The 11001-nt window shown below is 30.3% G+C and overlaps 1 protein-coding gene across 2 annotated transcripts; it reads left to right on the top strand.

Annotated features, from left to right (window-relative positions):
- The first annotated feature begins 5277 nt into the window (after nucleotides 1–5277).
- Nucleotides 5278–9979, top strand: LOC111042222 (probable methylthioribulose-1-phosphate dehydratase). Of its 2 annotated transcripts, XM_022326766.1 has the most exons (7): nucleotides 5278–5410; nucleotides 6074–6184; nucleotides 8814–8923; nucleotides 9122–9282; nucleotides 9343–9449; nucleotides 9509–9711; nucleotides 9776–9979. In XM_022326766.1, exons 2-7 carry the CDS (start codon nucleotides 6119–6121, stop codon nucleotides 9834–9836), a joined length of 708 nt encoding a protein of 235 aa, XP_022182458.1. In that variant the 5' UTR covers nucleotides 5278–5410; nucleotides 6074–6118; the 3' UTR covers nucleotides 9837–9979. The 2 variants fall into 2 exon arrangements, with proteins under 2 accessions (XP_022182458.1, XP_022182459.1); XM_022326767.1 differs by lacking the exons at nucleotides 5278–5410; nucleotides 6074–6184 and adding an exon at nucleotides 8243–8501.
- Nucleotides 9980–11001: the final 1022 nt, after the last annotated feature.

Here is an 11001-nt window from a genome sequence, read left to right as displayed (position 1 = left end):
ATCATTTTTAAATTGAAAATCAAGCTTATTATTTTAAATTTTCGTTTTTCTACTGGTAACATTAGAAAATTTGTGTTCAGTGTTATTGTGCAGTAAGCTATAATGTCAATGAGTGATTAAGCGATACTAACATTATAGTAGAATGTCTTCAGTTTCTATGGATGATAATATGTTTTTAATGTTGACAAAAAATGTCTGAAATCTTTATTTTTAGTAGATAATATGATATTTTTTCTGTTTTATCAAAATTCTAAAAATCATTCAGCGATGAGCGATGGACAACGTAGTCCATAAGTCATAACAAAAATACCCATCGACATTATAATATTAATTATTATATTAATTTATTGTATATAATATAGTATACGAGTATATCTAACAATACAATCATGATTATAATATTTATGACAAATGAATACGATATGACGAAACACTTTAAAAGATGCTTCGTAAACGCCAATCACTTCGACGATCTCAATAAAAGAAACAAATAATATTATAAGCACATTTAATAAACACAGGTATCTGGTGGTCACACCAAAACAAAACAGCCCAATTTTACATAGGTATATTTAATATTTTTCCAGCATCACTGATAATTTAAGAATAGTATTAATTAAAAATTACCGGCTACCATATTAATAATAAGTAATAACAAAACTTAATATCCTAGACTGACATACCGTCCCGCCCGGAATCGTTTTTCGTGTAAGTACAATGATATGATATCATTGAATTCAAATTTAATACCATCCATATAACAGCGACCTTCTAAATACCTAATGTACAGCACAGCGACATAAACTTACCACTTTTTTTAAATGCATATTGTATACTTATTTTAAAATACAACAACATTGCAATTCGAGGGAATAAATGGTCTTATATGTTTAAATGTTAAATTAAATATTACTAACACGTAAAATCGTTAATTGTAAATGATTATTGTCATATTTCTAAAGAAAACAATGTATAACATAATTAACTTAACTTTAAAAATAGATTGTAACTTGTAAGCAATTGTAAAAATGGTAGCAAGGGTAATTCAGCTGGTTATTCTTAAAAAAATTTAATTTTCAAAATATTTTGATACATTTAAAGCTTTTATACTATATTAAGTACTATAAGCCTATTTATACCGTTCTATATTACGTCAGTATTGACTAATATGTTAACAACGGCTGGTAATATTATATTAAATAATATCAGCAACCTCCTAGACACTTAATATACAATACCTAATATTGTAATAATACAGGATAATTTCCTATGATTTTCGTTTTTTCAATGTTGAATAAATTATGTTCCTCATTAAGATAACGATATTGTAATAAAGTTTTTTTTTCTATCTCGCCACTAAGAAAAAATAAAATTTTTGACTATTAAATTTGAAATTGTGTACAAACTACAAATTGTGGATTAATTGTAGATTGTTACTTATTGAACGACTAAGCTTAAAAACTAACACTCACAATTCTGGATTTAGACATGTATTTTACACGAGGAATATAATATTATTATTAACCAAATATAACCGTCGATTACTTTAACGTACACAATAAACGAACAAATTATATTAAAGGCACATTTAAAAATACGCGTGGATGTATCTACATCGCCTATATATGGGTCAGCCAAAGACGGCTTCGGCGGTGAGTTCCTAATATAGTTTTATTAGGTCACGGCCTTGATAGCGACGGCGGCAGTGGTACACGGTTTCAAAGCTGCGCTGTTATCGACTGTAATTATTACAGTTTGATGACAAGTAAGCGCAGGGCGCGGTGGCGGTACGTTATGTAACTGCTTCCCGTACTACAGTATTTCCCCGTAGAGTTGGAATACCTAATGCGTTATCCTAACTCGAGGAATCCTAGCTAACGAGAAAACACACTCGTGGCTAAATATCTTAATACTATATTAGAATATGAGCAATTAATCCGAGGGATGTGTGGGCGTGAAAAGAAAACTCTTACCTTTCAGATGACTTGAGGTGACTTGGGCCAGTTTCACGCGGCTACGGCGGTGTTGACCGTCGCGGCAGTATTCGCAAGGTCGGAGTGTTGGAGGCCGTGGGTGACACTCGAAAGAAAAAAAGTATTGCCCGCCACTCGCCGGTTTGATCCCGTAACAGGGATATTAATCGCGTAAATCGCCACTCGTTACAACTATAATTAAAATTGACTAATTGTAACGGTTTCGAACAGATGTTTTTCGTATCATTATTAATATTATAATGCAGTCGGTTGGCCGGCGATCGGCGGGCGGCGTGTTGTCCGCGGCACTCCGTGCCACGATCGACGTAAAAGAAAGACGGTGCCCGGCGACCGATACTCGTCCAGCGCAACTTATCTTCCCGTCCCCACCACCTTGTGCCTTCGAGGCGCAGCGGTTGAGTTGACAAAGTCGCGTTGCCGTAACCCATGCTGGTGGTTGGTAAGAGCGTAGACCGGTCGCTGCGGTGCCCGTGTTATGTATAATATATTAACTTATCAAGTTCAATTGTGGGACAAAAAATTATTTTTCGCTTGTTATCAAAATGTTATCACAATTAGTACCTACTTGATTATGTCTACGTGTTGTCGACATTGTTAGGATTCTGAAACTTATGCTGAACCATATACTATATACTACGTCGGTACTGTACACGTATTATTATTTACTTCAACGTATAGTATATATTTTCATGCCTTAGGTAGGAAGACTGTAAAAGTGAACATTTCGTCTAACAGTCAATACTCAATGAATGTAGTGATACCCTATAGCTAAACTCAATCTATGATTTCAATGAACGTAATAAAACGTATCAAGTTCAATGGTTCATTAGGATATTTAAAAATAAAGATTTATCAGGGCGGCACCTACCGATTTCTTTTTTTGCCAAATAATTTCATTATTACACGAAATGTTGGTAACGTACTCCGGTACTCGACGACGACATTCGCACGGTTACGAAAATAATTTTCAGATAATGTCGACTCGGATAAAATTGGTCGCGATAATGTACAGCCGTTGTTCTCACTCGTTACCTACAGGGAATTCCCGTCGATATCCGCCGTCGAGGTTTTTAATATCGAACAATGCAAGGCGTATTGATCGCGTGCTGCTCGGTAAACACATTACAGGTGAGAAAATAACACTTGTGGAGTTTACATCACAGGTTTTCATTACCTTTTCATTGTTGTACAATCGGCCGAATTTAATGGGGAACCCCTGTCCCCTGTAGATTTACGGGTGTCGTCGATCGACGACTTTGCCCGGCCTTTATTATGGACAGGCATATGGACGGCGCGCGGCGGAAGGGTGGCACGGCAGCACGAGTCATGAGTAGCCAAGTTGTGGGCACGGTTATCGTACCGCCGTCGGCCCGGGTTATAAATGTGGAACAAGTAATCGTAATGCGATCGATCGGAGTATCAGACGGGCCCGAGTCGGGCTAGACTAGTGATGGGGGCACTACCGAACGATCTGAATTGTTTCTACGCTTACACAAATGATGTGCTGACTGCTCGTCAGAAGGCATATGATGTCCACGCCGTAAAGCAGTAAAATTCACGGTTGAGTAGTGAAACGCGAATAAGTCGGTAACAACTTTATTTGGTTTAAAAAAGTACAAGCGTGTATAGCAATGTTTCAGAAAGATCGGAACGAGCGCTGTACATATATTCTGTCGCCTATAAAAGAACAAAAATGTGCTAAGAAGGCACATGTATGAATGGCGGTCGAATCGTTCGACGATTGTAAAAGACTTAACGCAGCGTCGCGGTGGTACGCGGTAAGTGAAAAAGAGCTAGATCAGTGCCGCCGCCGGAGACGGGGTCGTCATAGCACAGAATAGATTAAATAATCTATTCTGTGGTCGTAGCGAGAACCTTAAACCACAGATATCTATATTATACTTGCCGAAAAAAAAATGAATAGTCTGAAATAATTTATATCTATTTGTACATCCATACGCAACACATGACACTGATTACATTTAAAATATAAAGCACAATAAGTAAAATAATATAATAATTATTGTCAAAAAAAGAATCAAATAAATGGTAATTAAGTTCATAAAACGCATAAAATTATATTACAATCATAATACTTATTGAATTTTTGCAAACCATGAAATTGGCGATAACAGATTATTACTATTAGTTAGGCTTCATACCATGAAGATTAGAGATCTAATACGAATTGGAACATACATTTAATGTAAAGAGTGAAGATGGAACTTGTGCTTACACAATTGATTTCCAAATACCAAATTGTACATGTATTGATTATATTAAATTCCATTGGCCATGTAAACATATATGTGCAATATTTCTTTACATTCCAGGGTATTCTTTTGATGATTTACCTGAACATTTTTTAAATAATCCGTTCATATCTGCTGTTCCTCATTATTCTATAAAAAATGTACACAGTAAGAAAATATTAACAAAATCACCTGTTAATGTATTGGAAAAAGAAAATGCTTTACAATTGCATGATATTGATATAGACAACAGTAGAAATTACCAACATAGTACAATTCCAGACAATGAAAAGCAACAGAATCTTCAAGAACAAATTCGAGAAACTCTAAAAAAGATGATAGATTTAACATACATAGTTAATACAAATGACCATTCAAAAGAATTATCTGAACAGCTAAGATTTTAAATGGTGTTCATTCGAAAATGAATTCTATGATAAATAAAGAAAATGGTTTATTATTGTCACCTTCAAAGCATTCATCTGAACAATTATTAGACATACCAAAATCCCAAAAAAAAAAAAACTTCCGTAAAACGTATTATTATTAATTTTTTTATTGACTTACATTTTTATCTAATGGCAATTTTTATTATATTAACTAATTATACACTTTTGAATTGATTACAACTGTTTAAAGATATTTATTGTTTATGTGAGTATTTTATATAATTTTTATAATTAATTGAAATTTTTATGAACAAAGCATGAATGTATTAGTTTTACAATGATTTATTTGTTTTCAACTTGTAATAAATACTTAAAAAAATAATGAAAAATACATGTAGATTGCAGGTACTTAATACTTACTATGTTTTATACTAAACACGTGTAATTAGCATAAAATAAATTATTAAATTTTTATTTCTTAATGTATGTATTTATTATAATGGATGATACTATATGATAACAACTTTGTTTTTGATAATAACAAAATGATAACGACGGTGGTGGTCTAATCGACTGCGTATAGACAGACCCATAACGCGAGTACCTTATTATAATGATAAATCTGTATTAAAGGAGTATAAAAATTGTATAACTACTCTTCATCGTTATTTTTATATTATAAGATGAAATATTAAAATTAAATTGCAGACACCAGCGCATAAGTTCATTTTTTGGTAACAACTTTTTAGGACCTAATTCACCTTCAGAAAACAAGGTATGCAAACTAATGTAATTTAATCATATATTTTATAATTTACTTTTATTTATTTCTATTTAAACATACAATATTTTTAATTTATTACTGAAGAATTCTAAAGAATTAAAATATTTTATTTTAAAATGCTAATTTAATTGAAATCAACATTTTAATAATGAATATAATTTTACATTGTTAAACACAAATTATGTCAAATAAAATGAATAGACGGTATTAAAATATATTATCCCACAGCACTCTTGTTGTAATATATTTAAAAAAAGTACAAATAAATATAAAATTATTGTAGTTTAATTTTAATTTTTTTTTAGATTGTAATTGAGTCTAAATAATTATGATACAAATATCGTTATTTGTATTTGTATTTTTATAACTTTTATAATTGTATATTTTATTTTTATTATTCACTCTTCTAAAATATAATTTGCCTGGCTGAACAAGTTTGCATAATACAATATACTATTAATATTGTTTGTATTATAAATATTTTCTATGTTATTTTGTAATCAATTTAAATGCATTAATATTTCTACAACATTATCATTGACATAAATCATTCAAATATTGATAAATAATAAACTAAACATTATTTAAAGATAGTTGTATGTTTTTTATTAGGACAAATCGTTCAATTTAACATTTATTTATTTATTTATTTAGGCTGATTCATCCACTGAACAGAAAACTCCTATCAAGCAACTCGCTATGATCGAGGACAATTATAATGGCGACCAACAAGTTGATTTTAATCACGAAGAGCAGGCATTGGTGGTAAATTAAAAGTTTAATATAATATTTATCAGCAGTTACCTACATGAATATTTAAATATTTATACTATAAAATTATCGGTGAATTAATCTACTGTATTATGATTAAGTAACCTATAATCAATTCAATGTTAAGAACATCGAGATAAAGAATACACTGGAGCGCGCACTCCTAAACAGAAAACGAGCCGCCGTGATAATAATCATCCCCACCGTACGGCAAAAAAACTATTATTTGTACTTTTGTAGTTGCAGTATTTACAGAAAAAAGGTGAGGTACAGTTTCAAACTAGCGAATCAACTGTTTATTTCATTAGACTTGTTGATCGTTTATTTGATATATTAAACTCCCAAATTCCTTTTTTTAAAGGTTTTAAAAGTCTAATAAATTCGGGAAACATCAACTCAATCAAAGCTATATTCGATGAAACGACAAGTTACTTTAAAAGTTTACAAAATACAAGAAGTTCCAATTATATTAGGTGGTAGAAAAATATTTGTTCTTGGTTTTATTATCACTATGGAAAGTACCTTAAATGTAGCATATCAATTATTAAATAAACTTCAAAGCCCATTAAAATTTGTACTGACTTATAAAATGTCCCAGGATCATTTAGAGCTTTTTTTGGATGCATAAGAGCAAGAGGTGGCTCGAACAACAACCCAAATGCATTTCAATTAAAAAATACGCTTCGGCAATTATTGTTCACCAAAAATATAACTGTTGAATCTGAAAATTATTCGAACTTTGATTACTCGGAAGGTGATGTAATAGAATTCCGATCTGAAAAACGCAGTTTTTCTGATACAAATAAAACTCCTGATGATAATGACCTTGAAAAACATTTGATTCATCTTGATAATGTTGATTTGGGTTATTATGCTAAAGATGTATTAAAACAATTATGTGTGTCAATTGTGTTCAGCTACTTTTAGAAAATCGTCTAGACCATGAATACAGTAAAAATTCATCTTTTACAACTTCAGTAAATAGAGGTAAATTAATAATAACTTCTAAGGCTGTTTCATTAATTGCACAACAACTTGAAAAATCTTTTCAATCTGTGGTTATAAGGGAAAAAAATCTTCATAGAAATGTGAAATTGTTAATTAGGTACTGTAAGTGCTAGAAGAAGTATATTGAATAAAAATAGTTTTTTTTTTTTGCGAACTCGCATCCTATTGATGTTGAATTTGGCTCACATAGTCATGAATATTCATTATTTACATTAATTTGTCAAAAATGTATTAATATTCGAATGAAACATTATGAAAAGCAATTGAATATGTGTGAAGTTTTCAAAAATCATTCTTCCCTCAGGCACAAACTTACAAAAGTTATTTTGTTTAAAAATCTATAAGTATAAATTATTGTTCTCTGTTATACTATTTGTATACAATACATTTTTTTTTTTTTTTTCTGACATGGTTCATATTATACATAACAATGTTTTAATAATCTACCTAGCGACTAGCCATAATATTATAATGTGAAGGTACACAAAATAAGAAGTGGACAGTCGCGTACTTATTTCTGTGATGTACTTTGTTGTATTATAAATATTGTTGAATTATTATTTTTACTATTTAAATGTTGATTAAGTAGGTAATGTCCATTAAGTATTAGGTTAAAATAATAAAATCGCACTTATAGCAATAACAAAAAAGTGAATTCTTCGAATGTTTCCTGTGTACGGCATACGTAATAATATTTTTCTTACCGTACGGTGGTGGGGATAGCGTTTGAATCGACGCCGCCCGACGGCCGACGCTCGTTTTATTTATGTGTGCGGGTATACGAGCGCGCGCTCCAGTGTATTCTTTATCTCGATGGTTTTATCACTGCACCTGCGACGGACACACCAGTGCAACCACTTATCCAGAAACTCCCAATAGGTGTACGCGCGACCGTCGCTGCAGCTGCAGCAGTTGCACGCGGCGACTGCTGCAGTCGGTCGCAACAGCCAAACCAGACCTTAAGAATTAATTACTCTTTGGTTGATAAGATAACATTGGTACTCAATAGTAAATTATAATACGAGGGGAACAGAAAAAAGTTTCGAGATATCAAGTTATCGAGTTTTATTATAATGGTTTGTTTGTGAGTATTTCAATTTAGTTTGAAATAGTAAAAAATTGAGATATTGACTTTCAACATCATAAGAAATAATCGCATTTAGATATTTTCTCATTCAAATTGTATTATAAAAACACGTGTTTTTAGATTTTTTTTTCTCTTTAAAAATTCATCTTAAGTTTTATATTAATAATGGATCATGTTGATGCTGATGATTTTGCCCCAACAAATATATTGATTTGTGTAAGTATTAATAAATCAGTTTTATAATAAATAATAAAAATTACTGAATTTGTTTTATCAAGTTATATCATAATACTATCAGAGTAGCTAATGGAAGGTTACATTTAATTAATTAAGTCTAAAATTAAAATAGAATTGAAATTAAACGTAGAGTTTATAGGGACTGGACTGGAAATCTCAATAGATTTTTTTGCCTATTTTATGGTATTTTATTTTACTATATTTAGTAAACAACTGGATTTTTTATCTTAACTAATATAATGAATTTAGTAATAAAAAATGTAAAGTACACAATTGTAATTTATGTTTCAGAATAATGATTCAAAAGATCACCCTCGTCATTTAATCCCCAAGCTATGTCGACAATTCTATGCCAACGGCTGGGTCCCTGGAACAGGTGGCGGCATTAGCATTAAATACAAGTACATAATTATTACTGTTCATCACATCTTAATTTTCTTTAAATTGTGTTAATCTAATAGAGTAACATAATTTTATAATATGCTTATTAGTTATTTCCCTATTCAATGTTATAATTACGTATGACTTGAATATGTATAATAAACTATAATTTTGGTAATTGTAGCTTAAAAAATTAATTAACTTTTTATGATGATTAGTGACCAAATTTTTACTGCACCATCTGGTGTTCAAAAAGAAAAGATTGAACCTGACGATTTACTTGTTCAAAATCTGGATGGTGAGGATATTATAGTTCCGGAGCCTGAAAAAAAACTATCAAAAAGCCAGTGCACTCCCATATTCATGTGTGCATATACTGGTAAATTAAATAATTAGAAATGTTTTATTTTTTTACTAATAATTTATGGAAAAAATTTAGAGAGAAATGCAGGAGCTGTGATACATGTATATTCTCTAGAGGCAGTCAAATTATGTTTGTTAAATCCCGAAAATGAACTAAGGATTACTGGCTTAGAAATGATGAAAGTAAGCAACAACTATGAAATGGTATTTTCACAGATAAAAGTATTTGTAAATATTTTTAGGGAATTTTCAATGAAAAAACAGGAAAATTCTATGATAATGATGAAGAACTTGTTATACCAATAATCGAGAATTCAAAATATGAGAAAGATTTAGTTGAAACTTTTAAATTAGCTTTGAGAAAATACCCCAGCACTTCTGCAGTTTTGGTCCGCAACCATGGAATGTACGTTTGGGGTAGTTCATGGATTACAGCTAAAACACAGTGAGTTTAAACGTTTAAATGTATTAGGCGCACAAATTACTTATTCTTTTTAATGGATTTTTAGGCTTGAGTGCTATGAGCATTTATTCAATACAACAATTTTCAAGAAGACATACAAAGTTTAATCAAATTGTACATGTAGACTTTATCCTATCGGAGAGCAATTGGGAGTTATCCAAAGGCTATTGAGGAAGAACTCAACTTTTTAATCGTTTTTAAACTAAATCTGTTTGTTCATTATTTCGTAATATTAAAAGGTCTTCTCATACAATGATTTTTTATTCTTTATATATTATCATTATTACAAAATTGTATGATTTTTAGTTTAGACAAAAACTCATTTTTATTAATTAGTTGGTTTAAGCATCCAAAATATTTTGCTATTTATTGATTTTGATTGATTTAAATAATCATGTTTCACTATTCACTAAATGTTCATATAACATGGGAGTAATCTATTACTGTACAGTATAAGCAGTCAACATCAAGGTCTTTTGAGTATCAGATCGGTAGAATTGTATAAACGATATTTAAAAATATACTTTTACTAAAAAATTTAAGGATTTTAATGATTTTGCTAGAGTAGTATAAATCAATTACATATTCTTTTTATAAAGATTCTTAAAAAGCTTCTCCAGAACAGTGTTGTAATTATAATAACTTATTCAATATGTTTATTCCATTTTAGGCTATTACACGTCAAAAGTAGATATTTTACATTTTTTAACTTCTTTTATTCCTAGAAAACTACATTTTATTTCATTGTCTGAATCACATTCATGAACTATTTTCTTATTTGTACTATTTACAATTATTAATTAACATGCTTTTAATTCTAAATTGTACGTTATCTGTTTTATTTGAGATGAAGTGAATTGTCAAACCGGCTTTTAATTATTGCTATGAGTTACAATATGATTTGCTGAATTATACAGCTCGTTAATTTGATTTTTCTTTTTCAAAACAAAACATAATTTTTTGCTTTGGAGATTTAAAATTAAATCAATCTAGTATAATATAGGTACATATATGTTACCGCAAATGCCCGATCACTGGTAAACCTAGGTTTTACTAGTTAATGCTAGGTTTTACTGTTTGTATTCAGTAAATGCTGAAATTCTCAATTTTATTCGGGCTTTTACTAATCACGTTGTGGACATCCTAGGATATACAAATTGACTTGGTAAAAGCTGATTAATATTACACGACACATAACATTTAAGTGATAAGCTGCGTAAAAATTATAATTTTATATTATTAAAATAAATTATTTTTTAAATTCTTTATACA

This window comes from Myzus persicae, unplaced genomic scaffold (assembly GCF_001856785.1).
Source record: "Myzus persicae strain clone G006 unplaced genomic scaffold, MPER_G0061.0, whole genome shotgun sequence".
NCBI classification, from domain to species: Eukaryota; Metazoa; Arthropoda; class Insecta; order Hemiptera; family Aphididae; genus Myzus; species Myzus persicae.
Note: the sequence above shows the minus strand (reverse complement) of the source record. Positions and strands in the feature narration are given on the sequence as shown.

Excerpts from the sequence above, each read along its gene's own strand:
- LOC111042222 (XM_022326766.1), top strand. The coding sequence starts at position 6,119 with ATGATCGAGGACAATTATAATGGCGACCAACAAGTTGATTTTAATCAC. Across the intron at positions 6,185-8,813 it reads ACGAAGAGCAGGCATTGGTG|AATAATGATTCAAAAGATCA; the intron begins GTAAATTAAAAG and ends TTTATGTTTCAG. Across the intron at positions 8,924-9,121 it reads GGCATTAGCATTAAATACAA|TGACCAAATTTTTACTGCAC; the intron begins GTACATAATTAT and ends TATGATGATTAG.